At 47.6% G+C, this 20,388-nt stretch overlaps 9 protein-coding genes across 9 annotated transcripts; 4 read left to right on the plus strand and 5 right to left on the minus strand.

The window, feature by feature from the left end:
• Positions 1-49: 49 nt before the first annotated feature.
• COCSADRAFT_178700 (uncharacterized protein) lies at positions 50-1,984 on the plus strand (the record flags this gene model as incomplete). Its single annotated transcript, XM_007698510.1, has 4 exons — positions 50-311; positions 362-376; positions 429-977; positions 1,029-1,984. The coding sequence occupies 4 exons, from the start codon at positions 50-52 to the stop codon at positions 1,946-1,948; spliced, it is 1,746 nt and encodes a 581-aa protein (XP_007696700.1). The 3' UTR covers positions 1,949-1,984.
• A 994-nt stretch (positions 1,985-2,978) lies between these two features.
• COCSADRAFT_82948 (uncharacterized protein) lies at positions 2,979-3,274 on the minus strand (the record flags this gene model as incomplete). Its single annotated transcript, XM_007698511.1, has 2 exons — positions 2,979-3,127; positions 3,202-3,274. Coding segments are annotated over 2 exons (222 nt in total), but the record flags the coding sequence as incomplete, so codon positions are not given.
• A 1,939-nt stretch (positions 3,275-5,213) lies between these two features.
• Positions 5,214-7,620, minus strand: COCSADRAFT_135357 (uncharacterized protein). The gene is made up of 4 exons (XM_007698512.1): positions 7,322-7,620; positions 6,339-7,260; positions 5,859-6,240; positions 5,214-5,799 (listed from the first exon to the last, which is right to left on the minus strand). The coding sequence occupies exons 1-4, from the start codon at positions 7,605-7,607 to the stop codon at positions 5,362-5,364; spliced, it is 2,028 nt and encodes a 675-aa protein (XP_007696702.1). The 5' UTR covers positions 7,608-7,620; the 3' UTR covers positions 5,214-5,361.
• A 1,567-nt stretch (positions 7,621-9,187) lies between these two features.
• On the minus strand, positions 9,188-10,746 carry COCSADRAFT_33834 (uncharacterized protein). Its single transcript, XM_007698282.1, has one exon. It carries the CDS (start codon positions 10,538-10,540, stop codon positions 9,629-9,631), a length of 912 nt encoding a protein of 303 aa, XP_007696472.1. The 5' UTR covers positions 10,541-10,746; the 3' UTR covers positions 9,188-9,628.
• Positions 10,747-11,479: 733 nt separating this feature from the next.
• On the minus strand, positions 11,480-12,574 carry COCSADRAFT_351494 (uncharacterized protein; the record flags this gene model as incomplete). The annotated part of the gene is made up of 3 exons (XM_007698513.1): positions 11,480-12,049; positions 12,083-12,439; positions 12,477-12,574. 3 exons carry the CDS (start codon positions 12,572-12,574, stop codon positions 11,551-11,553), a joined length of 954 nt encoding a protein of 317 aa, XP_007696703.1. The 3' UTR covers positions 11,480-11,550.
• A 178-nt stretch (positions 12,575-12,752) lies between these two features.
• Positions 12,753-14,249, plus strand: COCSADRAFT_135365 (glycosyltransferase family 34 protein). Its single transcript, XM_007698514.1, has 2 exons — positions 12,753-13,363; positions 13,420-14,249. Exons 1-2 carry the CDS (start codon positions 13,090-13,092, stop codon positions 14,034-14,036), a joined length of 891 nt encoding a protein of 296 aa, XP_007696704.1. The 5' UTR covers positions 12,753-13,089; the 3' UTR covers positions 14,037-14,249.
• Positions 14,250-14,618: 369 nt separating this feature from the next.
• On the plus strand, positions 14,619-16,000 carry COCSADRAFT_33837 (uncharacterized protein). Its single transcript, XM_007698283.1, has one exon. The coding sequence runs from the start codon at positions 14,638-14,640 to the stop codon at positions 15,967-15,969; it is 1,332 nt and encodes a 443-aa protein (XP_007696473.1). The 5' UTR covers positions 14,619-14,637; the 3' UTR covers positions 15,970-16,000.
• Positions 16,001-16,903: 903 nt separating this feature from the next.
• Positions 16,904-17,188, plus strand: COCSADRAFT_282751 (uncharacterized protein; the record flags this gene model as incomplete). Its single annotated transcript, XM_007698515.1, has 1 exon — positions 16,904-17,188. A coding segment is annotated over one exon (251 nt), but the record flags the coding sequence as incomplete, so codon positions are not given.
• A 1,240-nt stretch (positions 17,189-18,428) lies between these two features.
• On the minus strand, positions 18,429-19,924 carry COCSADRAFT_282755 (uncharacterized protein). Its single transcript, XM_007698516.1, has one exon. It carries the CDS (start codon positions 19,476-19,478, stop codon positions 18,690-18,692), a length of 789 nt encoding a protein of 262 aa, XP_007696706.1. The 5' UTR covers positions 19,479-19,924; the 3' UTR covers positions 18,429-18,689.
• Positions 19,925-20,388: the final 464 nt, after the last annotated feature.

Consider the following 20,388-nt stretch of genomic DNA (forward strand, 5'->3'; position numbering starts at 1 on the left):
GACATAGCTTGACGTACTGGGTTATCAAGAGACCTAGTTATCTTTCACAATGTCTTCACTCTTCAGGAAACGTTTCAAAATCGGCAGGAACCCAGATCGATTGGCTTCTGCGATTCAGTCGGTGACAGCGAGTGGCAACATTCAAGTCACAGATGGAAATTTGAAATATGTTGGGGAGCAAGGTGGCAACAGTGCTCCTATTGCCTATCAAGAAGCGAGCGGAGCTCCTATCGAGACACATTCCCCTTTGGGATACAATGTTGGACCTATCACAATAGTCTTCCTGAATCTATCAAAGATGATCGGCACAGGTATTTGGTTCCTCAATCTGAAAATTTTGATTTGTATTAATCAATTACAGGAATATTCTCGACACGTATGTGGAAAATGCTTTGACCAAAATTAGGGAAGCTAACAGTGAATTGTAGCCGCGTCGATTTTGAGAGGTACAGGCTCAGTTGGACTTAGTCTGATTTTCTGGACAATTGGATTATTCACGTCAGTATCCTCGCTATCGGTGTATTTGGAATATGCGGCATGTTTTCCGTCTCGATCAGGTTCTGAGGTGGCCTATCTTGAACAAGCGTTCCCGCGACCCAAATGGTTATTTCCGACCATATTTGCGATCCAGTCAGTTATCTTATCTTTTAGCTCCGGTAACGCAGTGGTTATGGCCAACTACCTTTACAAGATCGGTGACTATCAAGCTAAGCCGTGGGAAACCAAGGGGCTTGCGATCGCCTGCTACACAGCTGCTGTGTTGGTAGTCCTATTCCATACCAGAGCATCTTACTGGATTAGTAATGCAATTGGGGCAATCAAACTGACAACACTAGTGTTCATCGCTATCACAGGGTTGGTTGTGCTAGGCGGACACACTAGGGTCAAGAATCCTTCAGCCGGATTTCGCGATGCTTTTGACGGTAGTCCGTCGGGATATGGTATCACGAACGCCATGTACAAGATTATTTTTGCGTGTAAGTAATTATAAAGAGCTGAACGGCGATACCTACTGACATATAATACAGATGCTGGATATGAAAATGCATTCAATGTAGTCAACGAGGTGAAGAACCCAGTGAAGAGCATCAGGAACAATGGATTCGCAGCAGTAGTACTCGTTGCCACCTTGTACATCCTGGCAAACGTGGCTTATTTTGCCGCCATTCCTAAAGAAGAAATTTTAACAGGCAAAACAATTGCCGCCGGTATTCTATTCACCAAGGTGTTTGGAGACCACGGTGCTGTCCGGGGGCTCAACTTCCTCATAGCACTGAGCTCATTCGGAAATCTTATCGCTGTTCTTCTAGGATCCTCGCGATTAATCAGAGAATGTGGTCGACAAGGCGTACTTCCCTGGCCACAGTTCTGGGCATCCACCAAACCATTCGGTACCCCAATAGGGCCATACTTCACGAAATGGGCGCTTACCACTCTCATAATCCTTGCAGTGCCAGCGGGCGATGCTTTCTCATTCATCGTTGACCTTCAAGTGTATCCCTCAGCATGTTTTAGTCTCCTCATGGCCGTTGGGCTCTATGTGCTACGGTTTCGCCGCAATCGCCTTGGACTGCCACCACCATCCTTCCATGTTTGGAACGTCGTACTCATTTTCAATATTTTAGTTCAGCTCTATCTAATTATCATGCCTTGGTATCCACCAACTGGCGGGGCGACAGGTGGAGACGTCAGCTTCTGGTACGGTACTTACATCGTGGTCGGGATTGGCATACTACTCATTTGTGGGCTGTATTACTACATCTGGATTATTTGGCTGCCTAAGTTTCGAGGCTACAAGGTGCGCCAAGAGGTTCTGGATCTTGGAGATGGAGCGCAAACACATGTGCTTGTGAAGATACCGTACAACCAGATCAGCGAATGGGATGCGCTGCATGACCCGTACGGGAGAAAAATAAGCCAGAGCGATCTCAGCAAAACAAGTTCGTAGGAAAGGACAAGTGGTATGACTAAACCTGAATGGAGCTTAAGAAACCTTATATTGACCTTAGTCGTACTGCGCAACTTGGGATAAGGTACATATTCAATCATTTTAATGAGACATTAATGCACCAACTACTCTTTCCAACGCCCCTAAGATTTCTCATAGAGATGACATAGTTAATAGAGGAGATTGCATACACTTACAAGAAGTACCAAGGGGGTGGAATGGGTCGTCAGTGAGATGAAAAACTGCCAGCATATCTTTTCGATATTCAATATCTATCGGCGAAATGTACGGTCTTTGTTTCATATGCCTAAGCTATTCACTATGTTCATTTTAGAGAGGAGGGTTCTACACACTAACCATCGGAGAATGCATGCTTCTTATAACTAGTACAAGCGTTTAGCAACACAGAGCTGAAGCTTTTCTTTGTAAATGACGATTCAAAGAATGGATCATTATCTAGAACAGTCTAATGGATACCTTTGCAACGGATAATCCATGTGAGATATAAGCTGGCCATATTACTATTGCCATTGGATTTATCTTTAGCAGCTAGTGATATTGACATAGGTCTTGCAAGAAAAGCTTCTAGCCAGTGCTGAGATCTGACACAGCATGTACTGGATCCGGGCTTCTCCGCTCTATCATACGATCCATAGTGTCACCCCGATTCACACTCTGATGACTTCAGGTGGAATTGTTGGCAAGAGCCGAATGCTTGTTGCAGAGTGTATGTACCACCTTCAAAGCGTTGTCATACACTAGTAGCTATCTTCTTCTCGAATGCTAACTCCTCATCCTAGGATATCCGTTATCATGGGCTGAGAATGTTGCAGCCGAATGTCTAGAAATTTGTTTTTGAACCAAGCGCATATGTCAAGCTTAAGGATAGACACTGAAGATTGTGAAGAACTCGACATTTCATTGAAAGGCTAACTAATGCGCGTTCAGCTTTTTAGAGAATAGACCTTTTCTCCTCGGCGTATAGAGGATACAATGAGCTGAGCATTTCTATGCGTGCCGCTCTAGTTCATCAAGTTGATTGATTGCAAAATCCGTAAGTCCCACTTCCATACCACTTACGGCAGCAATTCTGATCCCAATCGGCCGGAGTAACAGAGTTCGGGACACGGCAGTAGAAGTTGCCGCGATTCCAGAAATTAACCGTATTAATCATAGTTCCTATGTATCGTTAGAAATGATATTCAAATACATTACTTTAAGAAGCCACTGCTTATTTTACTGCGTTGACTCACCTCTATTATCACGACAGCAACGAGTGGTTCGGTCGGCTATCGATTGGTCTCTCCCTGAAGCGGTTGGTGCCTGCCCCCGTTATTATATTGTCGTGGTATCTGAAAGCTTCAACATACCATACAAACACATCCAAGGCCTGGTACAGTTGCCTGAGCGCTAACAACGGAAGCACTTGCGGCAAGTAACACGGAAAGCGTAGGCAGATGCATTGCAGTAGTATAATTGTGTAGTAAATACAATGATGGGGCTAGTTGAGATACTTGAAAGTGATAAGTAGTATATAGTTGAAAGATATCACGGCATACGAAACTTTATATACCTAAGGGCTTTCAAAATAAACGCTATGCTACAGCTATTTTAGTAAAGCCAATTAATTACTACATATCCCTTTCCTTGCTAGGTACTTCACGTCTACGTCTATACTATAAGGCGGACCGAATACTATTCTGACCGGCTGATGCCCAGGTAAAAGATCTTGGCGAGACGATTGATTTCTATACGACTCAGTTGCAGTAGCCCCCAATCTAAGCGGCTGGAAGTCCTTTGAACGAAGGTTAGAGAAATAGACCTTGTGATGCGCGACGACGTTTGGATTTACATACCAATCATACCAGTAACTCAGAGACTTTGCTACCTTGTGTCTTGCCTTTCGCAATCTTTGACAGCTTGTATTATTCGCAACTAAAATGTAGTAAACCTCAAATTTTTCCCTATCGCAATTATTAACTTCACGTGTTAGTACTCTACTAGTCGTTCCTCGACCGTGGAGGAGGCCTGATGGCCAAAGTTGTCACGACTTCGTATTCTACTAGTAATCACCGGGTCCAAGATACTCAAATAAATAGCGCTTACATATTCTATTGGCCTAGTTACAAAATTTGTTCTATGGATATTTAGTAATGCCGACAGCGGGAATCTCCGGACAGGCTGACCAGGGCTTGAATGGACGATACGCTCAGATATTCGCGAAATACCGTCCACTTACCCATACATACCCGTAAGTAAAGCAATATGTAGATCAATGATCAGATCTCTCTGGAATAAAGCGTTTTGTAAATGATAGCGATCATATGATAAGCCATGTATCTAAACTTGAGGTAAGCTTGATATGCTGCACAGCAATAATTCCTTCGTAAAGTAATCATGGAAACTTCGGAGATTGGGTAGGCGTCAAGGCTCCACTGAACTCTGTTTTTCAGCTAGACCTAATAGGGGGCGATTTAGCTGCGCTGTTTTCCGTTTAACTACTGTTTAGGGCCGTTTTACGTTAACGTTTTTGGGCCGTTATAGGTTAGATCTCCCACTATTATTAGTACTAGTTAGCGTTGCGGCTATGAGTGACTAAATATCCCTTACGTAGCTAAATACCCTGTTTCTGCTAGTCCTAGCAGCCCGTCTTACAACGTGACGACTGCGTGACCGCCACGTAACAAGAATCTAGTCACGAAATGGAGCTTAACCCCTACGTTTTCTATCTCAATGTAGATGGAAGCTAGTCGGCCCTCTCTATCGAAGCTCTAAACCTAGAAAGGCGAATAAACACAGACGGGAAACTGAGAACCAAACAAGCCCAAATTAGCTCGCATTTCTTCATGCACGAAAACCCTCTAGTGACTAATCCTAATATGAAGCCAAAGCCGTAATTTCTATGACAGCTTGGTATTCAACATGCAAGTGTCTTACAAGGATAAATGTAAGCAAGGCGGTGAATTTCAATAGCGCTGTCCACTTTTGCAAGCAGCGATATTAGTTCCCATATGCTCACATAGCTCTTTCTTCTCTCTACAGCTGCTCTTCCCCCAGTATCTCATCATTATACATGTTATCCCCCTACCGTATGGCAACTCACCCTCTCATCATTTCTCGCAAGGCAAGGCTATTAGTGTGTAGACTCAAGAGGCTATCTCATTAAATCCTCTTTGGAGTCTCACTGTTAGTTGCGCAAGCTAGAAAGGGTGAGGTTCTACCAGAATAGCAAGGGCATATGTAAACTTGAAGCTGAGAGATTCAGATGACATTGAAGATGCCTTCAAGTTCGGGTAAAAGTTCATTTCCTCGCTGTATGTTCTTTTACTCTTAAACCGGCGCACTAGATTGTCTACATCATCTTACAGATCCAGGCTCATTGTCCATGAACATAGTAATGAACCTCTAGTTGATCATGTCAGGCTTGTTGTCTTGACCTGCTTCTCACCACCCGTTTCCTGTCCGGGAGACAAGTCCCTTATTACACTTCCATGGCCATGTTCCGCAGCTATCGTCTCTGTTGCTGGTTTTCCACCTAATTCGCCCTTGTTTTGCATCGCCATTGTTGGCTCAGTACCCTCGGATCGCCGGTATACAGGGATGAATGCATCGTAATATCGAGGCATCACCAAGCCGAGCAGGATGACTATAATAGTCAGAATAGACAATATAAACCCAGAAATCATCATGGGATCATAGCGAAGAGTATGGCACTCTGGGAAGGCAAAAGAGAGTATGATGGCGAGGACAGGACCGCTAAGATAGCGGAGTAGGACAGGCATAAATGTAGGGATCTTCCAATTCTTGCCCCGCCCAACAATCAAATTCAAGTCACGGCGTAGTTGGTTCCCCTAGATGTCGAGTTAGTTTCTCTAAAAAGAAAAACGCCGCAAGTCCGTGTAGTACTTACTGAATAAAATGCGAGATACCAAAACTTCCTAAAAAGGGCAGTACTGTTCCACAATGAAGGCGCATCTACGTCAGGATTTTGTGCTACTGTGACAGCAACGATAGTCATCAGGCAGTAGAAACCAATGCCGGTACCTGCTCCAATACCTGGACTATTGATTCCATGGGCTAGGCTGATGCCAAGCACCTGAGCACCAAGAAAGCCCACATTGTAGACCACGAAAGCAGGAAGCCCAGTTTGATGAACGATGTCTTTCCATCGATATACAGTAGTAGCACTGGAGACTTCGCTCCACACAACGAAGATGAGGGCAACGTTGTTTACCCATCGATCAATGCCATCGAGCAGATAGTATCCAAACTCAGTACAGTATGGTAGGCACCTATACGTCGAGAGGGCAGGTTAGTAGGCATTCATGAGATCTGGCTGATTTGGGAAAAGGAACTCTCCTTGGTGAAAACAACAAGGGAATATACTTACATGAGAAAGGAAAGGATAGTAAGTGCGGTGACGACAACAGGTCGTGACGCCTTGACTATACCAGAGTCGCAAATAAGGGTGACCACAACATCCAACATAACAAAAGCCGAACTGAATCCAAGAACCAAAAGTGTGAAGAATAAGAGTACTGCCCAGAAATTAGCTCCAGGCATCTGGAGTACAGCTTCGGGTAAGGTGAGAAATCCGACAACAAATGCGCCGAGTCTCTCACCGTCCTGTGGCCATCTGCGGAGGAAGCCAACAACGCCAAAGATGGCGAACGCGGCAAAGTTCTCGAATAGAACGTTACTCCCGCAGATGAGACATGCGTCCATGACAGCGTTGGAGTATTTGGTGTTGTAGCTGGCGTACGAAGTGAAGTATCCAAAACCGATGCCAGTCGAAAAGAATACTTGGCCAACGGCTGTTTGCCAAACAGAACCCGAAGCAAGCTGATCGCTCCTCCATGTCCTCCACACAAGATCAATGCCTTCTCTTGCATTTTCGAGTGACAATGCTCTTCCAACGAAGATAATGGTAGTAACAATTGGCAATCCCATGGTGAAGTAGACGACTCGCCCTGTCATTCCAACACCACGGAAGATAGAAATCCAGATGAGGAACCAAACGAAAATACTCCATCCGACTGTTTCGCCAATAAGCGCTCCGTTGGGGTAACCCGTGAACCGGGCTACTGAATTCCCATCGGCGCTCAAGCTTCCTTCGTTAATTTCCCCGCGTTGAAGTACGTCTTGGTAGTAGAATTCTTCGATCCGATTTTCCCATGGCAAGGGGCTAGTGAAGCTGTGCCGGAAGTACTGCATAATCCATGCTAAGTTGACAGTGAAATATTGCACAACGAGGAAGCTGACAATGACCGGCCCCATACCTACACCCTTCAGCCGGCGATGTACATTATTGACTAGAGGTGGTGAACTACGTCAGCTTAGATCCTATAAAAGGCCTCCGTGTCATAATCTTACACGCGATGACGGTTCCTCCGCGGTACGCTTGTCCAATCGAGACCTCTAAGATAAGCGCAGGAATGGCGATGAGAAACACGGCCAAGAGATATGGGATGAACCACTGGAGTCCATAATTGTTATACAGAACACTAGGATATCTGAGCAGGTTTCCTTGTCCGGCACAGCCACCCATTGCAGCGAGTAGGAAGGCTGCCCGTGACGGCCATTGGTCACGGCCGTCCTCGCTCTTCGCAGCAGGAGGCGCGATATAGTCGCCAATCTTTCGTAGGGTTCGCATAGCCATGTTGCAGAGCGGCCTGCTGTATACTGAGATGGATGTATAAATGGTTGCTCCTCATGAAACGATATATCCCTAGAATTTTATCGCACTGGTTGTAGTGTTCATATCTTCAAACTTCTAAACAATGGTGGATTTCATCAGTCTCACTGCAGCGGAGTGGGTCAGTTTTGTATCTTGCCCAGGGCGTGGACCCCACTACGTCCGCCAAGACGTGACACTAGAGCTCCTGATAGGTATCTGGTGGATCACTCGGTTCAGTTCGTTTGACTCAAGGCGTGCGATGTGCCAAGAACCCTATGTGTAGATTCAGACTGTTAAACGGACCTATCGTATGCCGCCATAGGAACGCCGTTTGCAACGCCACAGACGATTGTTACCAGGCAAAACAAGCTCTTTCTGCATGAATGATCCATGTGGCGGTAACTATCATGCGATTCCTTAGATGAACACCTTTCTGTGGTAGTTGCGTGGAGGCTATCGTGGGTTGCCAAGCTTCCGCTGGGAGAAGTGGATCACTGTCTGTCGGCTACGTTCCTGGCGTACGTCACACTGGGTGGTTGGAATGTTTCCAACAAATCATGGCGTACTTTGTTGCCGTCTTCCGGGATGCCAATGCTTAGCTGCAATTGCCATTGACCCTTTGCCATCACTCTTGTTTTTCGCTGAACTTTCATCCGTCATACTTTGCACAATATACTCGAAAAAAAAGGTACTAGCCAAATGCGACTCAAGAAATGGGAAGACTCTGTTCTTGAATGAAAATTATGGCGCACGTGCGCAGGCTGACGACTCTCTGGCACATCGTGCCGGTGGCCGTGTATGCCAAACCGCACCAACTTCTCTTCCCGCAAAAAAGGCCAAACAGCCGTGTGATTGTAAGCCAGTCAAAGTTCACCTCATACGGCTATCTTCGCATTGTTATTGCGTACTGATAAGGAACTATTGTGGTCACTCTGCCAATATCTAGCATCGACTTGCTAGAAAACGTTTCCGGATACCGTGCATCCAATGCCTGGGGCGCTGTGATTGCTTAAAACAGTGGCCTCTGCTACATAGTTTGTTTCAGTTGCTTGTTGTGCAAATCATAACATCTTTGGGAATCATTCATCAACGTCATGAACGATTATTCTCTTCTTTACTCGAGCTCGTACTACAAGATCCTCGACCAGGAAGTCAACTCCAACTCGAAGTTCATCAGCCAGCCTATTCAGAACTAATAAGAATTCTCAATGATCACATAAGATTCACAGAAATTTCTTACTAAACCCCAAATTATAAGATAGGTCCAATGCATGCGCTTCAGATCAGTCTTGGCCCTAATGTGCATATGTGTGTGCCCGCACTGCGGACTTGCATACGCAGACTTCGGATGTCTTCAATTCGCCAATATGCAACGGATTGACCTTTTGGTTTCACAGCTATCAATTGACGAGGATACAAACTCGGAGGCGGATAAAAGAACGAAGGAAATAAACTATTAGCAAGCAATGTTGAGCACCAGTAGATTTAGTGACCTATCATGGCGGAAGTTTACGAGACTTGAAATTGTTCCAAAAATGACAACGAATAGAGAACCTTTGCATCGGGGCTATGTATAGCATTCTTCAAATGAATATCGTCGTGAGATAATTCTGGAGAAACTACATTATTATTCAACAACGGCAAGTTCATTCAACTCTTCCCATCCGCTGGTCCCGCATCAATATGTATATCTTTAATCTTCAGCTACATTCCCTTGTTTAGTGTGCAGAGCAATGGTCTAGTGTACGGTTAAAACTGCACAGGTGAGACTACTTGAGATATGTGAGTGCGCGATTGATGTTTGAATTTCGCGACATGGGTGCATACCTAGCAAAGCAGGATTGCTAGTTACCAGCAAACAAAGACACAATCCCGCAATATACAAGGCATCTACATATCAAATGTTGAATCTGATCCGTCGCAACACCAATGGCACAGCTAAGCGTGAAGTGCATTTTGTTGATCCCTTGGGTCATTTCCTTTTGCTCCAGTCATGGTTCTCCCTAACGCATGAAAATGTTTCCTTCCCAGATTCCATAGCTTCGCGGCACATCCTTCCCTACCATCTCCCCCACTTGGACATCGACACCATATCCAAGCGAACCGACCGCACGATCGAATACATCTTTGGGTATCCACTCTGTAATGTCAGAAAAAGGTCCTATCGGGCCAGATACGCAAATCATGAACATCCACCCAGCGTTCTTTTCAGCGTCGGTGAATGGGTGATCCTTTGGCTGAGCCTCCCTGCCCTTCCAGCGGTAGAGTGATGAGTATGTTTTGATGAAATTGGGAAGAAGTTTTCTGAGACGTCCCAACAGCATATCGGATATTTTCCTCATGTCATCGCCTGCAGTCACAGGGAGTCCGACATTTACTGCAATCAGGTAGGTCGAGAGCGTATCAGGCATAGTGCCCGAGGGAGACAACAAATCCGGGGGCAAGTTCTGAAATGTCGCTCCGCCTCCCGTTGGAATATCTTCATAGACGGCGAACTTGGCACTAACAATGTCGAACACTGTTGCCTCTTTGCCCTCTTGCTCCAAACGTCCACTGTATCCTACTGGGTACTCATCCTCCCCGAGCTCCCTTGTGGTTTCCAAGTTCAAAACCCGGCTTACATCATCGTATGCCTTACTCTTCAAAATGTCCAAGTTGTCAACAAGACATGCGTACACAAACATTGGCTTTGTGTCTACCTCCGGGTTGTGTCCATAACCATTTCCTTCATCGGATCTGGCGAACCGTAGGCAAGAGGTGACTTTGCCGTCTGAATCTTTGTCCGAGGACATGTTGAGCATGTCTCTGAAATGCAGCTTCGTCCACCGCCAGAAGTATGGGCTGAAATCTCCGCTCTCGTGAAGTAAACGTGGGTGCACCAGTAGCATACCGGGTTTCTGGTCTATGGATCCCATTATGTGGATGCAGTTCAGAACAAGAGTTGCTAGGCTTAGTGGAAATTTTGGCTTGTGAATAAGAGACTTAAATGATAATGTTGGGGTTGATGGTCTCGATGAACAGTTGCAATAGCCGTACTCTAGATCTTATATGTCGTCGAACTCTTCAAAAAGGAAAATAATGTAAACCCGCGTTTCTTGACAATCCCTATTAAGATATAGACAAAAACCTCTTGCTCTCCGTTGTTCCCTGATCGGTAGTTTTTGAATAATCGGAAAACACTTTGGGGATCCGGACGTGCAGTTGCAGTGCCTACATATGTATGCATCCCCCGCTGTAGTACGGTGCATTGCTTCCGTAGCGCATTGGTAAGAAGCGGGAAAAGCAAAGCAACTCCTAGATACCATAGACGATCCCCTCCCCACCAACATGCCCACTTGCCTAGGATAGCACCCGAGCTTCTAGTGCAAAAATGAAGTGTCCTTAGTCATTTCCTTCGATCATGAAACATGTGAATATCATGCTGGTACCATCAGAAATTTCCACCTCGAACGAGGAGTCGTGCATACGCGTTCTTACGTCTTCATAGCCCAGCCCTCGACTTAGCCGTTGACTTCCGCTGCAATGTGAACACGCGCGTGAGAGCCGGAGATCTGCAGGTGTATGGTGATGGCAGCTACTTATATCAGTCTACACTTGCTTTCGTCCTATGGAAATGGTTAGGCTATTGTATGGCGACACGCCGGTCGCCAGTAATTCTGCCAGGCGCATTAGGGCGATGCAAGCATTACCAACATGTAGCAAGGAATCAAGTGATGAACCTAACCCGTCAGGTTTGGAGATAGCGGGGCCTGCCAAGGCACTGTGTGAAAACAGGACAGGATAGTGCCACAATCCACGATTGTCTAAGCAGGCACCGATTCAGATCAGCGACAACTGTTTGCGCGCTACACGATCGATGCGTAGAAGAGCGGGACGTCTCGGTACCCTCATTGGTTTTTTTCCTGACTGTTGTGCAGAGGGCAATCTAGTCGAGATCCGAAGTGTGGTTCTGGGCCTCCCATTGTAGATGCGTCACCATAGCCTTCTCCGCCTCTAATTCGGCCTCAAGGGCACCTATTCGGTACGTGAACTCGGTGATCTTCGCGTCCTTTGCCTTGATAGCAAGGCGGGTCGCGTCTCGTGCTCTCTTAAACCCTTCTGTACGCTTTACGTGTCTTATTAACAAAGTTCTAAGCTCCTCTTCGATATGACCAGGTAAGACGATGTTGGATTGTTGCAACAGATCGAAGACGCCACCGACTAGGTCTTGATCCATTGAATTCTTGGAGCGACTTGTATTTGGCGTTTCATGAATAGAAGTACAGGGTGTTGAGTAGGGTGTTGCAACTCTGCGGATGCTTTCTTGACTGGTTGCAGAAGAAGGAAAGGGACTCGCCGCTGTTGTGGGAGGTCTTGAATTAAACGGATCTTCCTGAGCCTTCCGTCCCGTGTGAGGTGTTTGCAGTCCATAAACTGCTGTATCGCTGCTTTAGCCCTCGTCCCAGGGGAGATTGAACCTTTTAGTAACGAGAGTGCTAAAGATTGTTATCTTGGCAGCCTTGCCAGGCGTTTCCAGATGAGACATGGCTTCACCCGGATCATGATCGTCCGGAGCTTTTGAAAGACGATGCTTGTCTAGATTTCCGCTGACGGAGCGTTTGCGCTTATGACCTGGAGTGAGAGTGGCAGCTGTATTTGCGACAACTTCGTCCTCGCGTGTACAGGCATCGTCGTCCCATAGGAAGAACTTGCATTGTTCTTGTGGAAGTTTGTTGCAGGTGCGAATTGGATTGAGCGCAGGGCTTTCAGGAATAAAGAGAATATCATATACCATCTCCCATGATTCGGGCCCGGTTTTGAGGTTTGTAGATGCACTGCGGGCAGTCGCGGACTGCAGTCACTTGATGGCACGTGAGCAGACAGCCTTGAGTGGCTTGAGTATCGGCCATCATACAGTGCCAGACGCCGTGGATGAAGAGTTCTTTGCACGCACCCCGAGAGCTAGACATGACGGATTGGGACCAGTCTCGATGATAACATTGATGATGTTGTCGTCGTCACGGCGGGCGGAGAGAGGAGTGGAGAAGAGCGGATGCAGGGGTCTAGCGCGAATCTTGCCGCACTGTTCCAGTCCACCTTACTCGATACGGGCAATTCGTGTAGGCTCAACTGTCCATCTGGACTGGCGTCCGGTTTTCGCATCTGTGACTTCTTTGTCCATCATCGCTTTTGTTGCTCCAGCCAGCATTTTCGCCATCCGCCTGGTCCAGAATATGCTGTGTAACGTTGCGCCACCCTGTCTACGGCTGAGTCCCTGACGTGAATCCACCATGTCTACTTTTCCTTGCTCAATCTCTAATCTCCACCATGAGTAGCTTCCATCCCTCACACCTTCAGCTGCCACAACTGTGCCATCTTCGGTACTGCTCATGCTCATGCTCATGCTCATGCTCATGTCAAGGTGAAAACACCCTGCTCCCGTGTCAATCAAGCGCCTTCTTCAATTCGACATTCTGTTGCAATCATGCTCGTCCGGTCAGCAAGAAGGCTGCCGCTATCATTCGTACTTCTGCTTGCCTTCCTGGCCTTCTTGGGTTGGGAACTCAATCAAGGAATAAGACATGAGGAGCATCCGTTGCCGCCATCGCCTCCTCCGCCTCCTCCGCCTCCTCCGCCCGCTCCTATCGAACCTGAGCAGAAGCCACATGTCGAGGAGAAGAAACCGCTTCGATTAGCACTCGTAACCTTTGTCACCGAGCAGAGATCATACCTTTATCTCTCGCTAAGGAACAAAGATCGTAAGCTTGGCTAAGCTGTTACTCAAAAGCGACATGCTGACATGCTTCCTGCTCAGACTACTCACGCCGTCACGGCTATGACCTTGTCATCGACTACGAACAGCATAGCGAAACTGGAAACCCTGTATATTGGAAGTTCGACATGATCGAAAGGCTTGTCAAGTCCGCAAAGTATGACTGGATATGGTGGCTCGACTTCGACACACTCATCACCAACACCAATGTCAATGTTGCCGACATAGTCAACGACGAGTTGCAGAATGTCGAGCATGCTGACAAAGTTGACTACATCTTCACCAACGATTGCAACGGCCTCAATCTGGGATCCTTTCTAGTCCGCGCACACGACCGATCCCTCGAATTCATCCGCCGCGCGCTTGATCTCCGCCACACCGACGAGGGCAAAGACTATAGCGAGCAGGATGCCCTGGTACGTGTTATGAAGGAGGAGCCATACTCGAAGAGGTTCATTATCGCGCCTCAATCGAAATTGAACGCCTTTCCTGAAGAGATCAAATGCTACGAAGATGAGCATGGTCAGTGGGAGCCTGGCAAATTCGTTCTGCATTTCGCGGGCGCGTGGGCATATGTAAAGGGCGACGACCCTACAGGCCAACTTATGGACAAATACAAGCATGACGTCATGTGGGGGAAATGGGAAGATATTTATTGACGGTGATGATGATTACGATAACAAATGCTGTGTGGGATTACTGTGGGGTTTCGGGTATCCTAGGAGCATTCACTTGAGATGTTAGACCTTCTCGCACTGGAGTACAGAACTCAAGCAAAACTGTTTATACACTGAACTCACAAGATGGTGGAGTTGCTATGGCCCGGTGGAGTACGCACAAGAACACTTACTTAGTTTTATTGGAACATCGCAATCCTTATATTATTGTCAGATCCATTTTTCCGAATTGCTGACTTCCTAGCGCGCTTACTAACAATGCAGCACACTCCCTGGTGGCTGTCCTCTTTTGTCTAGGTATGCAGCAAGTGTCGGCTGAAGTAAGCGATTGCCCCACGTGCGACTCTGTGAATTTATTGACTCGAGTAAATCTTCTCTTTTCTGCGTTAGTTTGACCTTCTAGAGTAAGTAGGTTACTTTGTTAGGCGAACAAGGTACATTTTGCACTTTTGGTGGCTGCAACATCAGCACGTTAGCAATGGTCACTAGAAGACTTTTGAGAATCTAAATTTATAAAGTAGCCGCACATAGACGTATACCATTCGGTGCCTCCTGCATTCAAGCCTCGCACTCATCATCCACCATGGGCCTTCCAACCATTACCCAAGAGACTGCCGCCGCGCTGAAAAAACACATTGATAATGCTATACAACCGACAGCAGTCAATTTACCACTGCCGTCTGCCCTAGTTCATGTAGTCGACGCCCAGAACAATGTCCTCTTCTCTCATGGCTCCAGTCCGTCCAAGCCTCCTACATCTGAATCAATAGCTATCATTCAATCACTTACAAAGATCATCGGTGCAATAGCATACATGCAGCTTGTTGAGCAAAGTCTGGCCACCCTCGATGACTCCACCACCATCAGCACCTTCCTCCCAGAACTCACGTCGAAGCGAGTCTTGACCGGCTACACCGTGGATACCAAGACGGGAAAGAAGCAGTGGCAACTCGAAGAACAAAAGAGCGATATTACAGCCCGAATGTTACTAAACCATACTTATGGCGGCGGCCACACTTACTTCAACCAACTACTCTTGGACTACGTCCGCGATCTCGGCGAGGGAACCTGGGAAAAGGCAAACGAAGCTAATAACCCTTATGGCATACTCCTTGCAAGCCCCCTACTCTGGCAACCAGGCACACATACAAACTACGGACAGGGCCTAGACTGGATTGCCGTGCTCATCGAGCGCATCACCAAGAAGCCACTGGGCGACTATCTTCAAGAAAATATCTTCAATCCCCTCGGGCTCAGAGAAATCGGGTTCGAGCCCGCGTTTGGAGGCTCCGCTACAGCACTGCCGGAGAACGCGGGTAAATTCTGGCCGAGAAACATGAGGACTGAAAATGGCTTTATCGCGCTGGATGCTGCGGAGCCAGAGGTCATCAGGAGACTGGATGCGTATCCCGAGGGACAGCATCATGTGGGTTGTTTGGGAACAGGGCTGGTGGCTAGTGCAAGGGACTACACGCATCTTGTTGCTGCTTTGCTACCGCAGAATCAAGGTGTCGATCCGATAACTGGGCATCGGATTCTTTCTGCCGAGTCGGTAGCGGAGATATCAAAGCCTCAGCTTGCAGAGCATCTACGCAACGACTCTCGTAGTCTTCCTGTTTCAGATGCTCTTCCTATCCTGCTTCCGGTTGACTTGTCTTCTCCTCATCTAGATCCTGAAGGTAGCTATGGACTGGGCTGTGGTGTTCAGGGTGCACAGAGAGTGCTTAGAGACGGGAAGAGGGGTAGAAGTAAGGGTACGGTCTATTGGTATGGTGCGCCAAATTGTGATATGTGGATCGATAGGGAGAAAGGTGTCGTAGTGACTGTTTGGGGGAGTTACTATCCATGGAACGAAGGCGCATGGGTAGACTTCGTAGGGGAGGTAGAGGGATTGGTTTATGAGGGTCTGACATAGTAAGAGTTAATGAAATAGATACTGAGAGAGAAACAAAGCTTTTTTATAATGTCTTAAAGCTGGAAGGCTTCCTATCAATAACTCCCGGTTTACAGTTGCCTTTCTTTGCGTTTATTTGCGAATATATTGCTATCGAGCTTGAATATAGATGATACAGTACTAAGTACATCTTGACCACATTCCCAAGTCTCATTTGTAGCTTTGTCTAAAGTCAAATAGCCTTTTCTATTTTTCTTCCTCTTCTCAAATCGAACTACGCGCTTACCCTCTTTCCATTTTTTACCTTCACACCTACCTGTGAAAAATGTGCAAAGATTATACCTCTTCAGCATTTCCTTCTCACCACATTATATTCTCCTAAATGTAATTTTTTCCTGGGACAACTGTGTTCTGGTACACATTCAGCACTGCAACTAATTTCAACGATTTATTCACGATTTGGCGTCACATTCAACTATGCTTACAGTCTTAAACTATACGCCGTGCAAATATGTACTCAGGACATATTATGCTGAGTTAGATGTAGTTGACTGTGAAGTATTTGATGCCTTGATGCAGTTTCATTGGGGAATTCATCGCATTCATATCACCAACCAGCACGTCTCCAAAGCAACAAGAGCGCAATCTTTCAGCTCCTGATGACCAGATTGATAGTATTCATTCAGGCTTACTATTCTACTACGTCACGGCTAATATCAACTAAAGATTTGTCATAGCCTTCTTTGTGACGCCCATGACCGGTCAGTTACACTTGACCAAGGCAAACTACAGAGCCTACTGGGATTCCGTCATGAGGGCAAGATACATAGAGGAGCGTGACTTCTGCTTGACCAAAGGCATTACCAACAGCCTCGGCATACTACAACTTGTCCTTGTGCTGCCAACTCTTGATGCGTCACTTGCCCAGACTCTCGTTATCTTGGGAAGGCCCAACCTATGCTCAAGCATCGATTGCGTGATATGATAGGCTTATTCGATCTACCTATCAATAAACTATCCGTCCTATCCATTGCGCATCCAATGGTTTTCCCCGCAAGACGCTATATACCCGAGCCTACAAGAACTACCAGCCTCGGTACTCTTCTAATCCTTGCTTCAGCTTGTGTAACGGTACGCCACCTACTATTGCACATGCCCTGGACTGGCATCCATGTGATTGGCATGGATGAAGGACGTCAGAGATGATACAGGGGGGGTTCCACGGTATGCATCTTGAGTATGCATCATCGCGAACTGAGCCCGATACCTTGGGTCTAGCTCTTTTCCATTCTCTCTCCCCAATAAAACGCATACGAGCTAACAATATACCTTGCTTGGCATGCGTTTGAGCTGTTGGAGGTTGTTGTTACGCACATCGCTGCACCTATAACGTGTATTGATTTGACGTTTTGCTTTTTGCGGCACACGGCAGCGATTGTGTATAAGTATAGCCTAAAGAGCAACGGCTGGCTGGCACGGTCTTGGCTAATGCTAATGCTAATGGAAATTCTTCTCCACATACACATAACCGATTTGGCCAGACTGTTGGTCAATCTCTCTTTGTTGTGGCCGAATCCTCGGGAACGGGGGGCTGAACCCGTATAACGCCACCAATACTATTTCCTTTAGGGAATTTCCAATCCCGAGATCAGGCAACCTGCTCATAATGTATGCGAGCTCTAACAGCTTTTCCCACAATTTCCATAATGGATAAATGGATAAGTTGGTAATTTCGCCACGTAGACGTTCTGGGGCTCGTTTAAAAGATAATGTGGAGATGTGGTGGAAGCCGAAGTGATCATCAAGACGGGTCGCGCCTTGGGGGCCGTAATCGCGTGGCCCAACGCCATATCCGCTGCCAGATCGTTAGAGCGACATTACTTTTTGTTATGTACCAGAGGGCCTATAGCAAACTGATTCATGCGTGTATACATGTATATATGTCTTAATAACATCGTATGGAGTGGATCACATCTGATATGCTGAGCTGAAGTTGCTCGGGAGCTGAGCCGGTAGGTGTGATGGTCGTCACAGCACGGTGTGGCGCTTTGCTAATGGTGAACACCGGCTCATTCCTGCCCGAACCGGGCGTTCATGCAAACTTTGGCGGATGATTCTAGCGCAACATGTCTCCAATGCACGGGGAATGGAAGCTAGGCATGTCTGAGTATGTACAAGGAGAGGGAGAAAAAGGTCCGTCTCAAGACAGCGTGCCGTGAGCTGCCAATAATTTGGCAAAAGGGCTGAACGCATAGGCACTTTGCAAAAGTCACTGTGTCGGTAGAAGACATTATGGAACAGGGTATACCTGTGTTAGAGACGGGACGCCCTGAGTCGGACCGATGATGACGAGAAACTCTAGAAGGATGCCACGAGGCGAATGGCGCATTTCGGACGTGCTTCCTTATTTCGAAGGACTGACGAGTTTTGTGCGAATTGAGTCGGATCCTGGTTGTTGAAGATTCTGTCTCTTTTTTTAGGCAACTGGCAAGGACATGAGAGTCGTCTAGCGCTTTTGGCACCGAGGCTGAAAGACAGGTTGGCGGGTCAGTTGAACTGGGGTGGTATTGAACCAAACTGTTAGTACCTTGGTGACATTTCTCGGTGATGGTGATCAAGTGTTGGGTAGGTCTTATGGATAGTGTCTTGGTCAGTTGAACGAGCTGCTACAACTAAGTAACAGAGCACTGAGACTTGGTTCGTCCATCGGCCTGTCTAGATATTGTACCGGAATCTTATTATTACCCCACGTTCATGTCACTGTTGTTACTGAGAGGGAGAAAGACAGGGTGATCCATGGGTGGTTCTGTCAAACAAGAGTCTGGCCAGGGCAGTCCCCGCGAGATTGTCGATCCGGCTGCTGATGGAGGCAGCTTCCTGGGTATTCGCAGGCAAACCTGAAACTTATTGATCGTGGCCAACGTTGAAACATATGTATATTGGGCAACTTGGAAAGCTTTAGATGTTGAGGATGCTGGGGAGATGTAAGACGCGTGGCCGCATTGCAGGCGAAGTGAAGAGAGCGATGATGGTGGGGGGAAAGTGACGAGTGTGATGAGGCACGTGCGTGCCGTCCATGACCAAAGCTGGCGAGTCCGGGCGTGCTCTTTCCTGGCCACCATCATCATCATCATCATCATCATCATCACCACCACGTCACGACATACATACATACATATTATATAGCAGACCCCATGGCCACACAGGCTTGAATCAAGACACAAAAAGATGTCCATAGCCAGACCGAAACGAAAATTGCATTCTTGCGCGTCGGCACGCGTTTGTTGGGCTTCTCCACTGCCCACAAGGCGCAGCGCTAACGCGGCAAAAGGGGCTTGAAAACGCCGGGTGTTGCAGGAACAGCGGCGATGCTGACTGCGTTGCCCGCTTCCCACCACGACATGACAGGTTGGTCCTCCGCACCGGGGATCGATGGTTGGAGCGCTAACCATCAGTCGATCCGGAGAATTGTGTCGTGTATGTACTGTCGATGATACTGCGAACTGCAGCCTGCATGTCTGTTCCTGCATGCTACAATCTTAGGTACATACACAGCAAGCTGAAAAGTGGCTCTGGTCCCACCGAGAGCGCAGTGGATCGTTCAGGTAAAGACTCGGAAAGCCCGCCATTGGACGTCAACAAGAACCGACCAGGGATTGGACACTCCTTCACCGGCCACTCAAAGCCGTCCTCCGAAACTGTCAATGGCCGCCCAGACAGGTGGTGTGCCGACAGCGACGATGGAGTCGGTCTCGTGACGCGGCACACCACGCGCGCAATACAACGGGTGCTACGTCGTAAAATACACTTTTCCTTTCTGTTGCCGATCGTTACAGTCAGTGTCACCGGGATCTTCGCGTGGCACCATGTGGATTCTGCAGACTATTGGCCTGCTCAGTGACAGTGCCCAGTGACAGTTCCTATCGCAGCCTCGACCAGGATGAGGGGGGGTTCAGATAACTCGTCAAGACGTGGGGTGTGTTGAAGAGAGAAGTCCTTGTGCGTCGTCTTTTGACAGGAACCGCGCCGCACTGGTCTCTGGTAGGCGCCCTCGGCTGGCCGTTTGGACGCCGCCACGCTTCGGGCTGGTAAGCCATTTTGGAGAGCGGGCGAATCACGCTGCATGCGCAGTCCAAAGACGTGATGGCTCGCCGTGCTGCCTCTGGCGCGTTCGAGCCAACACCAGCGCGCATATCAGCCGGGTGCCTGGGCCCGGCAGTGACATCCTTGTCCCCAGTCCCGCCTCTGGTGCGAATCCCGGCTGTCCTTGCATACCTCCTGCTTGCCTTGGCTACAAATTCACTAGGGTCTGGCCGCGCTAGAGTGCTAGAACGAATAGACTCTGCAAGGGGAAAGTGGCCTGTTCACGTTAGGATCGCCGCACTCACTGGACCTATACTCAGGCGGCCCAACCAGGAGCCACTCCCAAGCCCAGGGCGT

This window comes from Bipolaris sorokiniana (assembly GCF_000338995.1).
Source record: "Bipolaris sorokiniana ND90Pr unplaced genomic scaffold COCSAscaffold_3, whole genome shotgun sequence".
NCBI lineage: Eukaryota > Fungi > Ascomycota > Dothideomycetes > Pleosporales > Pleosporaceae > Bipolaris > Bipolaris sorokiniana.

Excerpts from the sequence above, each read along its gene's own strand:
- COCSADRAFT_135357 (XM_007698512.1), bottom strand. The coding sequence starts at position 7,607 with ATGGCTATGCGAACCCTACGAAAGATTGGCGACTATATCGCGCCTCCT. Across the intron at positions 7,261-7,321 it reads CGGAGGAACCGTCATCGCGT|TCAATAATGTACATCGCCGG; the intron begins GTAAGATTATGA and ends CACCACCTCTAG. Across the intron at positions 6,241-6,338 it reads ACTATCCTTTCCTTTCTCAT|GTGCCTACCATACTGTACTG; the intron begins GTAAGTATATTC and ends CTCGACGTATAG.
- COCSADRAFT_33834 (XM_007698282.1), bottom strand. The coding sequence starts at position 10,540 with ATGGGATCCATAGACCAGAAACCCGGTATGCTACTGGTGCACCCACGT.
- COCSADRAFT_135365 (XM_007698514.1), top strand. The coding sequence starts at position 13,090 with ATGCTCGTCCGGTCAGCAAGAAGGCTGCCGCTATCATTCGTACTTCTG. Across the intron at positions 13,364-13,419 it reads CTCGCTAAGGAACAAAGATC|ACTACTCACGCCGTCACGGC; the intron begins GTAAGCTTGGCT and ends CTTCCTGCTCAG.
- COCSADRAFT_33837 (XM_007698283.1), top strand. The coding sequence starts at position 14,638 with ATGGGCCTTCCAACCATTACCCAAGAGACTGCCGCCGCGCTGAAAAAA.
- COCSADRAFT_282755 (XM_007698516.1), bottom strand. The coding sequence starts at position 19,478 with ATGCAGGAACAGACATGCAGGCTGCAGTTCGCAGTATCATCGACAGTA.